Consider the following 20,802-nt stretch of genomic DNA (forward strand, 5'->3'; position numbering starts at 1 on the left):
CTGCCGGGCGCGGAGCCGGGGCGGGGGGGCTCGGAGGGCCCCCGCCGCAGCGATGCCGCGTTGGGCCGCCGGTGTCTCGGCAGCCCCCCCGGTGCTCTCCTAGCCGCCGAACGGGCGGGCGGAGGAAGGAGGGAGAGGCGATGCGCAAGATGGAGCAGCCGCTGCCTGCGCGGCGGGGCCGGGAGCCGGGCCGGGCGCACGGGAGGTAGCCCAGCCGGAGGGAGAGCAGGTAGGCGAGGGGCGGGCGAGCGGCTGGAGGGCGGCGCGCCGCTGCGCCAGCCGCCCCGGCCGGGGCAGGGGCCGGGGCCGGGGCCGGGGCGGGAGCCCCCCGCCGCTTGGGAGACTGCGGGAGCATCGCCCCGCACGGCGGCGGGCGGGAGCTGGGGACCGGGCCGGTCTGCAGCCGTGCGGGCTGGCCCCGAGCTCTAACGGGGTCTGCGAGGGTGACTTTGAGTCGTGACAGCTCGCTGGTGCTTCAGGTGTGCGTGCTGGGGGTGCCTCTGTGTGTGTGCGTGTGTGTGCGTGTGTGTGCGTTTCACCCCCTTGCAGATGGAGCGATCTCCCCCTGCTGGGCTGCGCCTCCAGCGCCGCCGCCTAAAAATACCCCAGCCTAACGCTGCCGAGAAACGCTGGGGTTTAGGCAAAAGGATGGGGGTTGTCTGTGAGGTTGCACTTCAGTCCTGTGTCCGCAGAAACAGGTCCTGCGCCTTGCAGAGCTCAGCTTGAAGTAAACGTCACCAGATGCTGTTGTGCCCAAGGACCGCCGTTTTAAAAACCAGCCCTTTGCGCATATTAGTGGGTTTCTACCCTAAACCTGGGGGGCTGGAGATCGCAATTTTAATAAAAACTACATTCCGTGATAAAAAGTATCACATTTTGTTTCTTTTAAAGTTTGGAGCGGGATGTTAATTATTTGTTTCACGTCAGTACGTTGTAAATGTGAAGTCTGAACAGTAAAAAAACTCACCACCACCTACAGTTACTCAGTGTTTCCAGACACCTCGAGGAACAAGATTGCCGGAGCATGTGTTAATTGTAAGACCCATCATTTACTGCCGTACCATGTGAAGCCCTAATCCTGCACGAAGCTCCTTCCAGAGAGGGTCCCGAGTGGCGTGAGGTTCCCCGGAGCAGCAGGGCCCAGAACACGAGCGTATTGCTGCAGTGCATCTCTCTGATGTAGATGAGGTCATAGCGAAGCGAGAAATATTTCTCAAGTCAGTACAAGTGTAGGACATGGCACCTGGGTGAATCACACTCCATAGCTCTGTAGACTGCAGGCTCTAGATGATAATATAATCACACATTAATAGGTCTGAATTTCTATCGATTTTCTTTTGGAACTGTCCTTAGGAACACTTTTTCTTTTTTAAAAGCCTTTATGCTGACCATTATCCGCTCGTAATTTTTTTTTTTCCCTGTAGTCTGCATTGATCATCCTTTGGCACTACCTTGCTGTTGTTTATACCTGTACCAGCTGCTGGTTGTCCTTGTCTCTTCACGTTTGCCCCTCAGCTCCTGATGTTTCCTAGGGGAGAGATGGGTGACTGAAATGTCACTGCCCTTAGAAGGAGAAAATCTCAACCTTGCTCAGGTCTCTGTGACCCAGCGGCTGGTGTGTTTGAATTATATTCGTTAGGAACTTCACACTTTTAGGTGCCAGATTCAAACCTCAGGACTGCATGCCTTCCTCGTGGGACCAAACCTCTTCTCGTTGCTTCTCTTCCTTGTCTTTGACACCTTTTCACGGATTTTTTTCTTTTAACGCATGGAGGAATCAACATTGTGCTCAGTTCCATCAGGCTGTAACTGGAGAGGGGAAAATACCTACTTTTCTGGCTTCGGTGAGCTCTGATTTGCTTTTCATACGGGAGCTTTGAGGCCTCCACTTTCCGCACACGGGCCTTTCCTTCCAGCGTGGGAAGATGTCACTGGCCTGGCAGGAGCATCTGTCCGCCTCCCCGGCGTCCTCGGAGAGGAAGCACAGACAACAGAAAAAGTGAAAGGACTTAAAAGAGGACTTATGGACTTCCTCAAAGAAAAAGTCCCCAGCAAGCGTGAAGTCTTGGATATCTGGACTGACCCTCAGCTCTCCAGGCTGTACTGATGAAGTTCAGGAAGGGTCTCAGAATGCGGAGGGAGCTGAGCAAACTGGATGGTTCTGCGCAGCCATGGTCCCCCCGGAGGCTTAGCCGCTCTCCTAAAATAAATCGCTCCTGTGGCTCTTTGCCACCACACGTTTTTGCTTCTTTTCTGATCTTTCTATGTGGCTGTCCCCAATCCTGCTTCCCCATCTGTGTCTTTTCTGTGCAGGAGCAGAGAAAATAATGGGGAGAATAATACCCTCTTTCAGGAGGAGGCTGCTGTGAATTTACAGATCACAGTCAGCATTAGGGTTGTCAGCAAAGTAGGTTTTTTACTCAGACAGTCCAGAAATTGAGGGTCTGTATCCTGGGTCCTCATGGTCGCAAGGGCTACAGGAGAGACCAAAGCTAGCAAAAATGCTTCTCATCTGCAGACTCGATAATCAATTAGGTTAATAGAAATCCATCATCATCTCCGGTTTCTCTGAGGTGACTGAAGAACAGACACAGCCGGCTGGATGCTACTGCCCCAGCGCCGGAGCGGTTACCTGCGGTGGAGGGCTGGGTGGCAGCTGGGGTAGGTGCTAACATCCCAGGCAGCCCTGGCACACTCCCCTTGTTGAAAATGCGGCTGCTCCACGCCGTACACATCGTCTTCTGCCAGCGACAACTGCCCGTCACCATGAGGGACACGTCTCCAAGCGGGGCTGTCCTTGGTCAGAGCAGATGAGCTTGGACGCGCACACAGTCTTGCTGGCTTCTGCTGTCCTGACCATAGCCTCTGGAAGGTGCTGAGGAGTGCTGGATTCACAAAGGGGTTTTTTTACTTGCGGCGTTGTGGTGAAGCCCATTGCACTGAAATGGGACTCGGTGGGGTCTGCATACAATGTCTTTGCTTCTTACTTCATCCCTGAAGGAGGTGTCCTGTCAGCCCTGCTGTTCACCAAGGTGGTTTTTATTAACTTTTAAGCCTCCTGGGCCCTAATCAATGAGGAAAAGCCCTACAGCAGCATGCGTTGCTGAAGAGGTGCCAGTTGCAGGCTAGGCATTTTTGAGGTCAGATAGTTTCATGCCCGGGTAAGCAAGATGAGATGGTGACGGGGCTTCTCGCTGTGCCTTAATGCCCGCCCCTCCACGCCCGCTCTGCACGGTTTATCACTGCTTTACAAAATCACGCTGCCAAGCGTCCCGCGCTCGCTGTGGCAGACGCCGCTGGCACAGACGAGGCTGGGGCAGGGGCTGGAGCACAAGGCTGGGGAGGAGCGGCTGGGGGAGCTGGGGGGGCTCAGCCTGGAGAAGAGGAGGCTGAGGGGAGCCCTCATCGCTCTCTGCAACGGCCTGAAAGGAGGCTGGAGCCGGGGGGGTCGGTCTCTGCTCCCCAGGAACAAGCGATGGGACGAGAGGGAACGGCCTCAAGCTGCACCAGGGCAGGGTTGGGTTGGGTATTGGGAAAAACTTCTTCCCCCAAAGGGCTGTCAGGGCCTGGCCCAGGCTGCCCAGGGCAGGGGCTGAGTCCCCATCCCTGGGGGGATTTAAAAGGCGGGGAGACGTGGTGATTAGGGACGTGGTGTAGTTGTGGCCTTGGCAGTGCTGGGTTAGCGGTTGGACTCGATGATCTTAAGGGTCTTTTCCAACCTAAACGAGTCTGTGATTCTCTACGGCCTTGGCCGCACCGCCATGGCCGCCAGCCGGCCTCCGCGCCGGGGCCGTGCGCTCCTCTCCCTGCGGCACCGCCGCCGGCCCGGCCCGGCCCGGCCCGCCGGCAGGGAACGGCCCCAGCCCTCGGGGGCGGCCCCGGCCGCCATTTGCTCTCGGCGGGGCGACCGGAGGCGCCGTGGCCCTGCCCCGCGGCGCCTCCCCCGCCGCCGGGTCCCGCCCCGCTCCGTCCCGCCCCGCTCCGTCCCGCCGGCATTTCCTGGGCCGGCGCTGCCCGGCCGCGGCGGCCCCCCCGGCCAGGCCGCCCGCCGGGACGCCGCGCTGTGGTGGCTCCCCGCTCCCGTTGCGGCTGCGGGCCGGTTGCGAGGCCCCCTCCCGCCTCCTGGTATTCGTCGTTGCTTTGCTTTCCCCCCCCCCCTTTCATTTTTTTTTTTCCCTTTTTTTCCGGCTCAATAAACGCTGTGGAAACGCGCAGCCGTTGTGCGGCTGCGGAGGGCGGCCCAGCGGGGCGGCGGAGGATGCGCTGCCGCGGCCGCTGTCGGCGCGGCCCGGGGCCGAGGGGCAGCCCCGCCGCCCGGGTCAGGCCGGCGGCCGGCGGCGGGGGGCCGGGGGCCGGGGGCCGCTCCCGCTGGCGGCGGGGAGGAGATGGTTGTGCCCCGGGCAGCTGTAGCCAGGACTAGCCGTAAGTAAATAACTTCTTATCCTTAATATACGTGCTGGTCTTTGATTATACCCCAGCGCACCCCCGACTTGTTGACACAACCAAGCATTAATAACACGAGAAAACAACATCAGGGAGCAGAAAACATTTTTTTTCGAACTCAGACGTTTTCAAACCGCAGATTAGCGAGTGCAGGTCTTCGTAGCTGTGTTATTTATTCAGCACGATACGGTTTTTAGCAGTCGGAAAGGATTGGTATGCTGCTAACATCTTTGCTTTTGTTCTAGAAGTACTGCGGCTCAGCCTGTCATGGAGGGAACCAGGCAAACCAGGATTTGTCGTCCACACAAGATAAGTGAATCCTCAAAGGTTCGTACGTTTTCTGTTGCCTACCAAAAAAGCAAGTTACAGAAATAACAGGAAGGGGTGTAAAGAGTCTGCTTTGGATGGGCTGTTTTGGAGGAATGTGAATATTCTGAGCTTTTAAAAAGAGGCATGAAAACGGTGGTCTACCTGCTCAAATATTTTTGATAGAAGAAGTTGCTATCTAGTGATTTAAAAAAAAAAAAGCAGCAGCAAATGGGCATCTGCTCATCATGACTCATAACTTAAAAAAGAAACCCACATCATCGCAGCACAGTATTTTCTCTACACCAGAAATTCAGTCATTAAATGCGATGTGTTTATTTTGGGAATTTTTCGTACGGATCCATCTCATAAAATCCGAGCTAGTTACAGTAGCAAAGCTGGGATTACTTTTTAGATTTAGTCTTTGTTTTGTGCAAGACGGGTGTCTTGACCCTGCAAACAGTAGTTATTCCAGTGAACTCGAGATGTTTTCTTAGGTTTGTGAGGTTATTTTCTTCGTATAGAATCTCTGCCTGCACAAATACACTGATTTTAGTTGGGAATCCATGGAAGTCCATCTTAGGTAGCTCTTCATGCAGGTCATCAGGATGATGACCTAAGATTTATAAGATGTTAATATCAGCTGTAATTATTATGTTCACTTTGTTTCATAGCAGTGAAAACCGCTTTTCTGTTCTAGCGCGAGCAGTAGGCTACCGATGCTGCAGAGCAAGTACCTTGTACTGCCGACGACAGCTAGAAGAGAAAAACTTTTCAGTGCCTGTAGCTGTCTTATCAAAGTTGAATGAGACAGATCTCATTTTCTTTTGCATCACTGACGAGTAGTGGTACTGCATTAACAATCTGAAGGAAATCGGATCTTTGAACCCGAAAGAAGTTAAAATACCGCTCTAATACCATTGATAAAAGATGAACAGGACTAATATTTAAATGCATCCCCACCAATATAATCTTTCCCTGAGTGCTGATCCTGTCTACCATTTAAATGGTTGTCTGAATGTAATAATAATTAATCGCATTAAAAATTAATTAACTTGACAGCATTGTTTTATTTTCTTGCTTAGACAGCAGCTGTCACTATCTGTTAAACCTAGAATTACTAGATAATGCTGAAGCTGTTCTACAGAGTATAAATAGCTTGAGAAAGATGTTCATGTTTAGTATAAAATTAGTCTTGGTTTTGAAACGTGCAGCTATCAGCTGCAGTTATTTGCTCACTGAACGAAGGAACTCGCTAAGTGGCTGAAATATGTTAATGTATTCTGAGCCCATCCAATGCCGTGCGTAATGATTTTATGCTTGATTTCTGAAGTAGCAGCAGTTCTACATGGCAACAAGGATTTTAGGAGTACAAGTTGTCAGGCGTATTTGCGGTCAGGATTATGCTGCTGACTCGACAGCCAGCTAAGCAAATACGGATCTCTGGCAAATCTTATATTCTGGTGTAATCTTGTTATGCACGATGGTGGTATTAGAGAAACGATCAGCCAATTTACAGAGACGAGAGGGAATATGGTTTTGGTTTAATCCAATAACTGTCCGCCATGAGTCAGATTCAGAAGAGGGTGCTGCAAGATGTTAGGTATTGTCTGTTCATCCACTGTCCTTTATCGTAGTTGCCACAAATGTGTGGTTTGTCCTTTGCCATATTTATTCTTCTTCCCACCTCCTCCATCCCCTGGTCTCTGCTTGGGCTTCTGTATGATATCAGCATTTCTCAACCTGAGAAAAATGAAAATAAAAACTTTACAGTCGTTAAACCCCATATTTTTTTTTCCGTTGCAGATCTCTGGCAGTTTTGTTCCTCAGTGGAAGTTACTGTGTTGTCTATGCCATAGATCCCTTTTTAAGTTCAGAGATACGATGAGGCAGTGAGTATTAGGCAAATTAAAGAGTTTTGGCCCAGAAAACTTACAATTATTGAAGCCTCTTCGCTTAGATTGGTTTAACTCCGGTACACTTGCATGTACAAAGTTACTCCAACAGAAGGCTTTTTGGCAGCTTCGTCTCCATTGTTTAGAAAAGAGCGTAAGCAAAACTGAGAGAAACCACTGGGATATCGGGGTAAGAGCAGCACATTTGGTTATTAGTTTGGGTCTCCTCTTTGGCGGACTGCCTGTTGCTATACCACCAACTGCTGAAAGGCAGGCGTGGGAGGTCGCGCTCCCAAGGTTGGTATTAGCTCAGGAGGATTGGTGCCATCGCGTCTGGACAGTGGTGAGCTGCCTGCGTTAACCCTGGTTATCTCATCGTATCATGTACAGTTACCAAATTATGTACGCGGAGTGCCTATCTAGAGTGAGGGTTGCGTGCAGGGGAAAAAACTTGGCTCTAGGACTTGAACCTTTCCCATCCAGGTGGGTAGAGAAGCTGTCTCACCATGATTTAACCAAGGCATTAATGGCTCAGCCAGACAGCAATAATTATGGGCTTTCTGTTTGGGAAACCAGGAAAGCCGTGGATAGCTAGAGTTTCTAGGAGAAGCAACAGTTTGGTGAAGGAAAGGTTGAATGCCTGAGAGGCTTGAAGAGACCTCAGGTCACCTGCGTGACTGTTTCCAGTGTAGATATGGGCTGAGACACCTTTTCAGGGTGTCACTTCGGGGAATGCAGTCTGAGGGCGTAGAACTGGACAAGACCTAAGGTCCTACAGCCAGAACCGTTCAGAGCTAACTTAGGGACGATGCAAAGACGTGCTTCCTTTCCACCTCCTTTCGTTTCTCTTACATGTTCTTACAGGCTCTGCAACTCTGCCTGTTTTGGATTTGGTAATTAAAGTTATGTAGTTGCATTTAATTTAACCTGGCTTTTATTAAGAGAGATCATAAGGTAACTGACTGTACCATCAAGCGTTCCGTTCCTCCGGAAGGATGGTCCTAAAAGCTGCGTCGCTTGACGTACTGGGGTGACCAGCCCCTTCAATACGTGTTCTGCAGGACAGTCAAGGGGTAACAAAACATTTCCTTTTTGGTTCTTCTGAAGACTGGTAACGCGAGTCTGTGAGAAAGAGGCGAACGCTGGTTGCCTCAAAAGCTCTGTGGCACGTACAGAGCCGGTGGGAAGAATGTCTGGCTCGGAGGGATCCCAGAAGGGCACTTAACGGACGTGTTCTGAGGGCATTCTCCCCTTTCTTTAAAATAAAAATATTTAGTTGTATTCATTAAAACAAAAACTACCTCGGCTTCTGGACGCAAGTAGGAGTCTTATGGGAATGTTATCCACATGTGTGGCTTTGCACATAAATAAACAGCTATTATTTTTGAATGCAGTGTGTGTGCCTGGAATAACGTGGAAAGAAGGAGAGGGATTTTACCCTAACGAGCTCAGAAATGCAGAGTTCTGAAAAGATTTAAGAGGGGGTAGCTGTCAAGTAAGCACTAACCCAAACAATACATGGGCTGAATGAAGATTTGGCACTCTGCTGCCTGTGTGGCTCCCACTCCAGATATTTAGCGAGTAGCTTAGTTGAGAAGAACTCTGTAAGGAGTCATTTGGGGGATAAGAAAGAAAGGAAATGTCAGCAAGATGTCTTGAAGACAATGAGTGGAAGAGTTTCAGAAAATCATGCCTGTATAAATCATCGGGGAGGAGGTTTGGATGCAGCACTGTGGAGGAGATAGGAGTAAATCATAAAAAAAAAAGGGGGGGGGAGTAGGAAGCAGTAAAAGTCTGCATAGGCCTTTCAAAGTGAAGGTGGGGAGCTTGGGCTCGTACTATGTTGCTTGCCAACTGTTTCAAGTCAGAATTTATTATAAATGTGCAACACAAGTAAGCTTTCTGTCTCGCGGGTATGACTACATCTAATGGGAAAACACTTTGTGCACACTGAAATTTTCTTGGTGAAGATAACACCTGCCTGATGCTGTTTGTTTATCCCAGGTGTACAGGTGGGATGACCACTCCAGCCTAGTTCTTCAGAGCCTGAATGAGCAGAGGCACCGAGGCCTCTTCTGTGACATCGTCCTCGTGGCGGATGAACAGAGAGTCCCTGCCCACCGGAACCTCCTCGCTGTTTGCAGTGACTACTTCAACTCTATGTTCACCATTGGTATGCGAGAAGCCCACCAAAAAGAGGTTGAACTTTTTGGAGCCTCTTACATTGGTCTCAAGGCTGTGGTGGATTTCCTTTATGGCAGCGAGCTGTCTTTAGATGGAGGCAATATCGACTACGTGCTCGAAACAGCTCACCTGCTGCAGATCTGGAAGGTGGTTGACTTCTGTTGCGAGTATCTGGAGAATGAAGTCAGCGAGGAGAACTATTTGTACCTGCAAGAGCTAGCCTCTATTTACAACCTGAAGCGCCTTGACTCCTACATTGATTCTTTCATCCTGCAGAACTTCGGCACGCTGTCTTTCACCCCGGACTTCCTGCAGAACATTTCCTTGCAGAAGTTGTGCCAATACCTGGACAGCAGCAACGTGCAGCAGGAGTGTGAGCACGACTTGCTGCAGGCTGCCTTGCAGTGGCTTACCCAGTACCCAGAGAGGGAGAACGAGGCTTACCAGGTTCTGGATAACATTCATTTTCCCTTGATACCTAAAAGCGATCTCCTCCATCGAGTCAAGCCTGCTGTCTGCTCTCTTCTTCCCAAAGAAGCAAACTGTGAGGGGTTCATAGAGGAGGCAGTGAACTATCACAATAACGTCACGGCTCAGCCGGTGCTGCAAAACAAACGGACAGCCCTGCGGACCTGCGAGGAAAGGCTCCTCTTTGTGGGCGGGGAGGTTTCCGAACGGTGCCTGGAACTGAGTGACGATACCTGCTTCTTGGACATCCGCAAGGGGCAGTGGGTAGCAGAAACCCCTCTCCCAGCCAGACGAAGTCACCACTGTGTTGCAGTCTTGGGAGGCTTCATCTTCATAGCCGGAGGCAGCTTTTCAAGAGACAATGGAGGGGATGCAGCTTCCAATCTCTTATATAGGTATGATCCCCGCTGTAACCAGTGGATAAAGGTGAGACTTAAGCTGTATTATTTCTCTGTTTAAAGTCCTTAATGTTTAGAGTGTTTTCTTCTTTTTGGTGGAAGGACAGGGCCCATTAGAATAACCAACGTAGCAACACTTGCCAGTGGAAATACTTAAGTTGAAAAAGCAGCTACTTGAATCCTGTGTGGGAGTGCTTAAGTTACACACACAGCAAAAGAGTTTGGGGCAGATTTTCAACTTCACTTGGGATTTGGGCATCTCATCTGTGAAATTCCTGGTCAGCATCCACCTGCAACTCTTTAGATTACTTTTGGGAGTAATGCTAGAATGGACTTACAGGGGTGATTGCTTAGTTCATCTTTCTCAAGCAGCAGCACATATAACTAAATCAAGAATGGGTCTGATGTAAAAAGAAAATGTCTCTGACGCTTGTCAAATGTCTGTGTGCTAAATGTCTCTGAGAACAAGCTATTCGCTTCCAGTCCTGCTGTAAAACCCGGCGGCCAGTGCAGGTTCCTATATGAACCAGTCATCCTGTGTGGTTCAGTTGTGGGTTTGAGTGATTCCAATATATGTTTCTTGCAGAGTTTTGGAAGGAGGCCAATGCAACACCAACATTTGTAGAGTAACCTGTCTCTTAGATGCTTCCTGTTGTCCCCTTTTTTCAAAATGAATGCTATGTAACATGCTACTGCAGAAAAACAAAAGTATTTTATGAATATAATGGTCAAAACCAGTAGCTCTCCTTTCCGAATAAATGGGAAGAAGCAACTATCCTATCCTCAGACATGAATATACGTTAAGTCAGCTTGCTTACGTGATGTTTGAAGATGTCAGCCTGTTCTTTTTTTTGACAGGTTGCCTCCATGAGACAACGCCGTGTAGATTTCTACCTGGGAGCTATTACCGACATGCTGGTAGCTGTCGGTGGCAGGAATGAAAACGGGGCGCTTTCTTCAGTTGAGACCTACAGTCCGCAGAAGGATTCGTGGTCCTATATAGCAGGCTTGCCCAGGTAATAGAGGTGTTTGGGAGCTTGTCCTGTGTTTGAAGAACGGTAGTAAAGGGAGCCTGTGTGACTTTAGCTGATGAATGAGCAACCCTAGCAGGGAGGCAAGGGGGTGTATAACCAACGTGGTATCAGCAAGTAACAAACCATATCAGCATTTGGTATTTGAGCAACCATCCCTTCCAGGCAGCGTGCCTCACGTCAGCTTGATTGGTTTTAATTTTTGTCCTGAGGTGTGTCTGAAGGATGGGAGGGAGAGCTCTTGTAATTCCGCTCTACTATTCTTAAAATATTTTTCCTGAGGTCACTTGGAGTTGAATCTTTTCAGAGGCACTGTTTAGATCTTGATCAAAGGCTTTTATAATTTATTTGGCCTTACTTTGTCACCTCGGTGTGATTGTTTTCCTTGTAAGGTGTTTCTCTCTGTTTAGCTGCTCAGGTTGGCTGTTGCAGATAAACCACATTTACCTGTATTGCAAATAGATAACCCTGGCAAAGGTGATCTCTCTTTCTCTCAGTCTGAGTTAAAACTTAGCTGCTCTACTTTTGAGAGGCTTTAGTGCTGTAGCTCTTCTTGTAACAGCAGCACAGGACATAGTATTTTGAATCAACGTTTGAGTGGTGGCTTTGTAAGAATGGTACGGTAGCATTTCATTTGCAAACAGCTCTTCAGATTTAGCAATATTTCACATTGATGGAAATTACAGGAGTATTGGCTATACGGATGGTATTTTCATGATGTCTGAAACCTGCAACTTCAGCAGCGGTGCTTGCTTTCTTAGTGGCATCATGAAGAAGATACTTGCAATTTGATTTTAGAGTTCAGGGCTTTTTCCCTTATTCCCTTAGCTGCAGAGCCATAGGCAGGCAGGGAAGGCACGGAAGCCTGTTGCCCAATTCTATTTTGGGTAGGTGCTGCAATGCGAGTCTGATCCAGGCTAACAGCTGGGCTCGAGTGCTCTTCAGAAGCAGGATGCTTTTTTCCGTTTTATTTCTGCTCACACGGGCAGATCTAGCAGTTGAGGCTAAACACCACAGTCTCTCCTGGGAAGCTGTGCAGGAGAGCATCTCCAGTTCCTAAGCCCTTCTGTTAACGGGGTGACCTGTGAGATCCCAGTAACATCTCATAGAAATTGTAGCACAGCTTTTCTTCTGTTTTTGTTTGTTTTTTTTTTTTTTAAAACATTTTTCAAAGAAATGTAGATGTGACCTGAATGCCTTGCATGCTGTTAGAAAAACACTCACCTTAGAACCAGTATGGATATTTTTTTCCCAGCGTATAAGTGGTCCTGGGGAAGCTTGCGGACTGTAAGCTGTCCGAAAAGGGCGGTTTTTCTGCATGTTCCTACTGCTACCTGTGTGTTGGCTTTGGGAATTTTCCAGCTGCAGCACAAAAGTGAACTTTGACGTGGGGGGGTGTTAATTTTTCATGAGATTGCCTAGCTGATCCTCTTGGACTAGGCAAAAGTCCCCCTTACGGGACAGCCCTCGCTTACACTGACTTAGCTGGTTGCTGAACCGCAGGGTTAGGCTGTAGTACAGCGACTATTTTAAGTTATTGCGGCATCCCAAAAAAATAGTTCTGCATCCTCTCTTCCAGCCTGCTCTGTCGTCATCCCGTGCTAACTGTCCCTTGCGCCAGCTCAGGTGTTTGTGCAGCTGCGTAGTGAACTAGATAGTTTCCCACTTTTCCACGTAGCTGCTCTCTTGCGTGTTAATATGTCTTTAGTTAGATCTTAATGGACACTTGGTACCGTCAGATCTTCTGTTTTTTTCAGCCCTCTTTCTCCTTTTGGAGAACTCTTGTGTTGGGCAGTATATTGTTTGCAACAACCGTTTTTCTGCGCAGAAGGAATAAAGTTAAAAGAACTTTATGCAGGTTGCAAAAGGCAAAAATCAGCGTGGAGGTGGACAACAGAAAGAAACCTGAAAGCAGGGGCAAGCGAATGCTGCTGGAGCTCAGAGAGATGTGGGTGGCTGCTGGAAGGGACCTGGGCGGTCCTTTCCTGAGGTGCTTCAGATGGATTTGCTGACAGCAGAGGAAGGATGAGAGAGAATTTTGTGATCTGTTCAAGACTAGAAGAAAGCATGCTAGCCACAGTTCCTTCTGTGTACTCTTATCATCCCGTCAACATACTCTTGATCTGATCTCTGTTTTCCTCCCCACTGCAAGCTTTTGTTCCTCAAACTGATCTTGGTTACTGTTCTTACCCAAATGACATCTTCCCCAGCCCTGTTCTAGCAGCAAGTCTTTGTTCCTCGTGTAGAGGAAATCAGAAGCTCCAATCCTCTGCTTCCTCACTCCCTGATCAGGCAACGTGTCCCAAGAGAGCTGCCTGGTTTCCTGCGTTTTTCTGTCTTCTTCCCTCTGAAGAGAAAGCGTGCAGGTTTTTTTGTCCTCCTGGGTGCATGGCCAGCAGAAGCAGGCTCCCTGCCCGCAGCTCTGGTGGTGTTTCTGCCTGCTGTAAGCCAGCAGCTGCCTGCAGGGCTATTCCCGGGAGCGATAGGCACGTGTTGAGGTCATTCTGGGGTGTGGGCTTGCGTAGTTCGATTGGAGCTGCGTGGGGTTGGACTCTCGGGGGTTATATTTGGTAAAGCTTTGACTCTGAACATGCAGAAAATGGTTTTATTTTTTTTCTTCCCAGGGGTTATAGCTTGCCATGTGTGCGGAGGTTTTCAGGGGAAAGGCAATGGTTGCGTCCTTGAATACACATGCCTCCTGCCCGCTGCCAAATCCTGTGTCCGTGTTGCCGTACACAGGCACAGTCATGCTCCTCTAAGGAAGAGCTCTGCAAGCTCTTTTTTATCTCTTCTTCCCCCCACCCCCTTCCCACCCCAACGTGGTCAAAACAACACGTTGTTTTCCCTAACCACTTTCTTGGAAGGAGCTGAGCTGTTTTGACTGAAATCATGCTGTCTTACTGAAGAAGAAAACACAGCCTCTTGAGGCAGATGCTTAACGTGGAAAACTTCAGCCAAGCTATCTAAAGGGTGGACGTGGTCCAAGTTTGCTACAAGTGAATTTTGCCTGACTCTCATTAGGGTCCTGGGTTGTGGGATACCTTTCCCATTCTTCAGAGAGGTCCTGTATTTTTTTCACCATTTTCCCAGGCTCTGTGGGAGCAGTTGCTGCCATAGTTTCTAGCCCGGAAGGTAGCAGCGGTGGCTGACAAGCTTGGCAGAGCAGAAGTTGGTGCAATGTGTTCTCATCTTGCATAGACCATGAAAAAGTCTGCTGCAAACATCAGTGAAATTAATTGAGTGGCCCTAGGTTAAAGTTTGGCAGAACAACTGAAAGCAGTTGTATGAGGAAATGTGCTGGAACAGGTTAACGAATGATGGTATCTGCTCTGCTAGTTGTGTCATGAATAATCTCGCAGGCTTGCAGCAGGTGGACACCGAGATTCAGAGCTACCGCAGCTCCCCTGGACTTCGGTTGGAGTAGGGGATTCCCAAAGCTTTATCGAGTTGGGCCAAGTGTTCTTCTGTTTAAGAAAATAAATGGTAGATTTTCTAGTATTGACTGAACGGTGTTACTGTGTCAGAAACCGTAATTTTTGCAGCATTGTATCTAGGTAAGTCATTCAAAATCAGCAAGTGGCTCTAGCAAATGTTCTGAATCAAAACTTCCTTCTCCTTAATGCCTCTGCCTTTTTCTGGCCACTGTTATAGATAACGCTGCCAAAACGCTTGATGCTTTCTGTTGGAGGATGTCTGGACCCGCTGTATCGAAGTGTCCTGTTCTGTTGCACGTCTAGAAATGCCCCTGTTTAAACCACAGGGCTTGCAGAAAGGATTCTCATTGATTGTTTCCAATCTGTGCATTATATTTCATGCAGTTTTCTATTCGTGTGAAGCAGGGTATGTGCAATTTTGGATGAGCTTTTCAGAAGTCAGGCAAAGTGAAACACCTCTGGCGTATTTCAATGGGTAATCTCCCTATATTGGAAAATAACAAATTGATGGTCGATGCTTCAGATACGATTGCCTCTTTCAAATTACTCTTGCAGCTATTGCTGTTCACTGGACATACCCATTGATTGAGGCAAAAAGAAAAGCATCAGTGTTTTTTTCTGTAGCTGTCTATGCTAGACTGCTTGCATGTGCTTGAGAGAAAATGTCTATTGCTTGCTTCCCTACTTAGTGTAGGAGAACATTTAACCTACTTCTCCAAAGGTCGCTCAAATTTTTCTTAACTTAGTCTTTTTTTTTTTTCCCCCCTAATGCTGAATGTAATGTGATTGCTGTCAGCAGTACAATAACCCTGGGCTTTGTGTTGGATTCAGTGTCATTGCACTCTTCTCCTTCTGACTCCTCAAGACTAGCTGTTGCCTGACACTGCCTCCGCAGCGGAGCGCACTGCGCGTCCTCCAGGTAGCTTGCTGCTTGGATGGGGGTTTAAAATCCAGCGCAGTTTGAGAAAGGAAATGAATTCAAGTTGTCCATCCCACTTCCCAGACAGGTAGTCTACTTTTTATAGACCCACTCCTGTGTATATAGAGAAGGAAAGGCTCTAGCAAGCAGACGGGGTGCCACTGGAGACATACGCTCCCAGCTGGTGTTCGTGAGAGACCACAAAGAAGGCGGAGCAGCGTCCATGTACGCTGCGCCGGCCGCAGCCGTTCTGGCAGGTGCGCAAGCTGCAGTGCACGTGCTCAGGGCGCTTCATGTCACACGGAAGCACCGAGCATGAGTTACCTGCTTCCATGGTTAGGCAGATTGTGAGCTGCGCAATTTTTGAGTTGCCTTTTTGGATAAAGTCTCGTAACCATGCCTTAGTCCTCTCTTTTTTTCTTTCTTTCTTTTTCCTGAGTGGCTAAGGAGCAGTACAGTTCTGAAGTCATCTCTGCAAGGTCTCCAGGGATGGTGCTCCAGCCCCTGTAGTTGAAAGGTCTGTCCTGGTCGCTCAGCATTCTTAGGCCAAGCGTGTCAAGGATTTTTCTGTTTCTTGTAGCAGGAGCCTGTTAAAATATCTGATTCAGACACTGGTCAGGGATCAGAAGCTTCGGTAGGCATCTAGAGTAATAAACATCTTTAAGCTTTTCTCAGAAGTGTTGTGCTTTCAGGGTAGATGTGGGTTTTCTCTTCTATTCCACCTTTTCCCTTGGCACAGAAGTGCTTGGCACTTAGATGTGTGGAAGAAGTTATGATACCGTGTGTGTAGCTGAGAGAAACTATTACCATGCGAAATAAAAACAGCTCAAGGTTCTATCCACGTTGAGTTTCCAGCGTGTTCAGGCATGGTTCAAAAGCATTCCGGGCTGAAGTAGTGCTAACCTAGGTTTGTCTGCCGTCGAGGTTGAGTTGTCTCGAGTCCTTGACCACAAAGGATGGTAGTAGAGGCTCGTGAGTGCAGCATGATGAGTATATTGCTCTGCAGCCCTATGGGTATTGAATTGTTTGGGCTCTTTGTCCCGGTGTGTGAGCCGGTTTGCTGGGGCTGGGGCTGCAGCTACATCTTTTGACATCCCCCACACCCGAAAAAAGAAAAAAGGGCATCTGCAGGAGCGGTGTGTTCAAAGAAGCCGAGGCTGCCCCTCGCTTTAGCATTCCACTTCTAAGAGCTCGAAGGGGTTTGGCCGGGAATATCCTAGTGTGGAGTTAAGAACAGCCTCAAGAATTGGGTTTGTAGTGGCTTTATTAGAGCTGATCAAAGGGGTTTTCTCTCCACCCTGCGGAAGCAGCATGCATGGTGTCGGCTCTGCCATCTTCTTTTGTCTTATTTCAAACATGGACTCTGATCCGTGATTGAGTGAGGTCTGTTGCCTTGTCCTGGGGTGCCCAAAGAAGGTATCACCTGCGTAGAAGTGGCAGAGCAGATGGATGGCTCGTGGAAAGGACACTACGTGTATCATGACTGCAGATAAACTGGGCTGTGAGCACTAGTGCGTAAGAAATGTGATTCGTGATCCTGAAGCTGTGGAAGGGAAAGGCAGCAGTAGTTCTCGTGTTGATTTTTCTTGGTTAATCGCTCCTGGTACGTCCGAGAGGTATCATGATTATTTCCTCTTTCTGTCATAGAAACCCTCGCTGAGGTGTGGATTTTTTCCTCTCGGGCCCTTTCAGACTGATCCAACCCAAGCACTGGAGCAGGAACATGGGAGCGAAGGCCATGCCAGCTAGAGCAGGATGGGTTACTTCTGTTGTGTGACACACTGTAGAGGATGCCTTAAAAAGTGCTTGTCATACCTTAGCGCCCTGTAGCGACCAGGTATGAAAAGGACGCCTTAAAAAGTGACTGTCGTACCTTAGCACCCTGCAGCGCAGGGGGAAGCAGTGTGAATAAGAGTAGTTACTGGGTAACTAAAAGGATTAGGGATTCTTCTGTCTTTAGTTACTCGTTACTTTTCTTCTTTAGTACCAGTCCTTGTTGAATGCTTGTCTATCGCGATAAAATCCGTACGTACTAAGTGGGATCATTTTTGTTTGCCTGTCCTAGGTTTACCTACGGCCACGCTGGAACAGTCTACAAGGAATTTGTGTACATTTCAGGAGGCCACGATTACCAAATCGGCCCCTATAGAAAAAACCTGCTGTGTTACGATTACCGCACGGATGTTTGGGAGGAGAAGAGGCCAATGATCACTGCCCGAGGGTGGCACAGCATGTGCACCTTACAGGACAATATCTACTCCATTGGTGGCAGCGACGACAACATCGAAACCATGGCTCGCTTTGACATTCTGAGCGTGGAGTCGTACAGCCCTCAGTGTAACCAGTGGACCAGAGTTGCTCCTCTGCTGCAAGCAAACAGTGAGTCGGGGGTGGCAGTTTGGGAAGGCAAGATTTATATCCTCGGAGGCTACAGCTGGGAAGAAACGGTCTTCTCCAAAACAGTCCAGGTTTATGATAAGGAGAAAAATAAGTGGTACAAAGGAACTGACTTACCCAAAGCAATTGCTGGTGTGTCTGCCTGTGTCTGTGCGTTGAAACCCAAAACGGAGGACAAAAAGAAAAAGACGAAAACAAAAAAACATCAAGATCGAGGAAGATGACTACGTCTGGATAACCACCGTTGGACGGTGGCCTCCAAAAGGACCTTGTGTTTAATCATTTCTATCTAACCTTGATTCTTTCTTTTTCTTTTTAAATGGGGGGGAAGGCATCTTCTGAAGCCTCAGAAAATGTACAGTTGAATGTGGGTTTTGGATTAAGCTCATGTTTAAGGTAAAAACAACAACAGAAACCAAAAAACCCCCCCTGCTACTATATAAGGGGTGATACGGCAAGAGAGGTGACGCTGCTCTCCTGAATGCTAAGGCTTAGTCTTTTACTTCTGTGGTTCATGGCATTTCCGCACACATCGTATTATATTGACGTTTTTAAAATAAGGTTGAATCTGTGGCCGAGGTGGTAATGTCGGGGGGAGGAGGCGGAGTGGTGAGTGTCTGGTTTGAAGTTACAGAGCGGTTCAAAGGAGCTCAGAAGCAACTGCTAAGAAAAAACGAGATGGATCTTCGATGTTGTAAACCTTGAATTCTTGTAATGTTCAATTTCATTTACAATACGTTCTTGAGTTGTTAGTATCAGGTTTCTGGAACACGTGAGCGTTGCAAGAGAATACTGCTTTTGGTGAGTGCAGGTCAGATCAGCCTGAAGAGCAAATAACTCCACTGGACCCTTAAGATGAAGAAGCCCTCACTGTGGCTGAAGAATAGGTGGGGTTGACTTGGGCTTGGACTGATAGCATTGCGAACTTGGAAATCTGGGAAAGGCAAGGTGACTTTTGCATCCCTTCTTGTGGCACTTCTCGTATCTAAACACAATAGCAAGTTTTGCTTGGGCTTTAAAACATGGCCCAGAACGATTAAAAAAAAAAAAAAATCTTATCAAAGAACTGGAAAGAAGATTTGAGGATTTGGATGGAAACGGTACAATTTGCCTTGGGCTTCAAAGCAGACGGAACCGATAGAGCTCACTGCGAGTCTGGGGGTTGCTGGATAGGGTAACGGTGGGGAGGAACGGCAGGAGGATCCTTCCGGTGAGCTTGAAGCGAGGTGCTGTCCCTGCCCAGCCCTCCTGGGCTGTGGAAGCTGGGATCTGCTTTATTTAACTCCAGCCTCACCGTGGTCACGGCTAGTAGCCAGTGTGAGCAGGGGGGACTTGTCTGCTGTCAAAAAGCTTATTAACCGAGGATGATTAATTGGGGTTCAGTAATGCTGAAGAACAGCAACTTTTTTTTTTTTTTTTTTTTTTTTACCTGAGCTAATAGCTCACACTTTCCTCTTCCACCCCCCGCCAAAGCTCAAAACGTCTTTTCGTGAGAGTAGGCCCTTCTGATGGGCTTGGCGGGGCCTCAAAGCCACGGCTCATCAGGCGCGCAACCGAACGCCTTCCCCAGCGAGACAGGTTCGAAAGGAAGAAACCCAGCGTATACTCGGGACTGCGTTTGGGATCCAGACAGCGGGACGGACCTGAAAATCGTCTGTTCGATCCTCTGCGTCACACTGTCCTCTGCACACCAAGTACAGAGATTTCCAACCCAAGTGTTAGTCCACCCTCTACAAACACAGCTGATTCTGCTGCAGATATTAAAATTCCCCGACTGTCTGGCCAGCTTTCAGGCATTCACCCTGGGGCATTTTACAAATGCACCTCTCGTTTGCAAGAAGTCGATCACCAGCAATCTGATACAACCACTTCAGTTACTGTAATAATGCCAGGCCACAGGTTAATATTCCTCCTTCCCAAAACAAGAAATTTTTAGAAAATTTTTAAAAACAACTTTTATACTTTTTTATAACACATTTTGCTAACTCAGTCTCTTGTTTGCCATATATTATATTATTTACTATAGAAGCTACCGCTCTGTAGTTGTGACCCCGTTGTTGCCGTCAGGAACTCGTCGCGCGGTGGATCGTGCAGTCTTTGTGCCGTTGGTCGGGGTGCGGTGCAGCTGCTCAGCAGCATTCGCGTGCCCAGCGCCGTCGGGCAGTCGGCTGTAACTGTGACTATCGTACGGCCCCTTCCCCGGTAGCCCCGCTCGCCAGGCCTGCTAAGCAACACGCTTTATTTTCAGCTGTTGGTGATCTGCGGAGTGGATTGCAAGGGCTTTGGTTTAAAGTTCTGCTGGGGAACTGTTGATTGTTACTGTTACTTCTTCCTCAGTCCTTCTTTCACACCTCCCTAATGCACCATAACCATGTATTTCAGATTTGCCTTTTATTTTTTTCCCCCCATCTGGTGTACAGACAGTTGATATCCTGCTACCCTCCTTTTTTTTTCTTTTTTTTTTTTCAACTATTTACCTCAATAATTGGAAAACACTAAGAAAACATTTTTGCACTTAATTTCATTTGAAGCTGTTGTAAATTAAAGAACTCTTGGATATATTACAAGAACATATTAGTATTGAAAGAGGTACCTCTGAATAAATTTCTGGAGTGCAAGGAAGTTACAGGTTTCTTTTTCAGTGCTAAGAAAGGATTTAAGAAAACTAGTTGAAATTAATTTTGTGAAAGTCCTTGAGGTTTTTTTGGTGTTAAAAAAAAAAAAAAAAGCCTCAGGAGTTAGTCCTTCATTTGCATTAATGGATTTGTTTTAAAGCCTTTGTACGCTGCATGAGGTAATGGTTATTCTTTTTTATCCTAAAAATAAATTAAAAAAAAAAAAAAAAACACCACATTTTGGTTATGACAAACTCATTACTGAGTTGTTTGGGTTTTGTTTTATATCTGGAATCCTTGCTATGTTGACTGACAACTACTTAACTTTTGGGGACATTTTCATGTGTAAGTATAGAACACAAATTTCAAAGACTTGCTTTGTTTCTGTTAACGGGTTGCTTGTTACTATATCCCCCCTTTTAATGTGTTTATGTATTACGTTAATGTCTGGAAACAATAAATCCAGTTTAGAATATCGTATTCAGCACTGTCTGACTTGTGTATTGATTTAATTGAGCTTTTCCTTTTTGACAAACTGGAAAGAAGTAATTTTTAAATTAGGTGGCATTGATAATGGTGGAAACATGTTAATAGGCAGAAGCTAAATGTAACAATATGACATAGAAATAGAACTTATTTGGCTAATCCGCCTTTCCTGCATCGTGTTCCAAACCAGACAGTCAGAAATTCCTTTTCACACTTTTTGCAGCTG

The 20,802-nt window shown here is 47.8% G+C and overlaps 1 protein-coding gene across 4 annotated transcripts; it reads left to right on the top strand.

Annotated features, from left to right (window-relative positions):
• Window positions 1–143: 143 nt before the first annotated feature.
• On the top strand, window positions 144–20,574 carry KLHL36 (kelch like family member 36). 4 transcript variants are annotated; one of them, XM_082320452.1, is made up of 5 exons: window positions 144–229; window positions 4,692–4,770; window positions 8,649–9,722; window positions 10,553–10,710; window positions 17,144–20,574. In XM_082320452.1, exons 2-5 carry the CDS (start codon window positions 4,711–4,713, stop codon window positions 17,697–17,699), a joined length of 1,848 nt encoding a protein of 615 aa, XP_082176578.1. In that variant the 5' UTR covers window positions 144–229; window positions 4,692–4,710; the 3' UTR covers window positions 17,700–20,574. The 4 variants fall into 4 exon arrangements, with proteins under 4 accessions (XP_082176578.1, XP_082176575.1, XP_082176577.1 ...); XM_082320449.1 differs by having other exon boundaries at window positions 149–229; window positions 4,689–4,770; XM_082320451.1 differs by lacking the exon at window positions 144–229 and adding an exon at window positions 4,369–4,422.
• The last annotated feature ends 228 nt before the right edge of the window (window positions 20,575–20,802 follow it).

This window comes from Platalea leucorodia, assembly GCF_965183815.1.
Source record: "Platalea leucorodia genome assembly, chromosome: 8".
Lineage (NCBI taxonomy): Eukaryota > Metazoa > Chordata > Aves > Pelecaniformes > Threskiornithidae > Platalea > Platalea leucorodia.

What these genes read in the sequence shown, in the direction of transcription:
- KLHL36 (XM_082320452.1), top strand. Translation starts at nt 4,711, where the DNA reads ATGGAGGGAACCAGGCAAACCAGGATTTGTCGTCCACACAAGATAAGT. An exon ending in GCTGTAACCAGTGGATAAAG is followed by an intron (nt 9,723 to 10,552) that starts GTGAGACTTAAG and finishes TTTTTTTGACAG; the next exon opens with GTTGCCTCCATGAGACAACG. An exon ending in TATATAGCAGGCTTGCCCAG is followed by an intron (nt 10,711 to 17,143) that starts GTAATAGAGGTG and finishes TGCCTGTCCTAG; the next exon opens with GTTTACCTACGGCCACGCTG.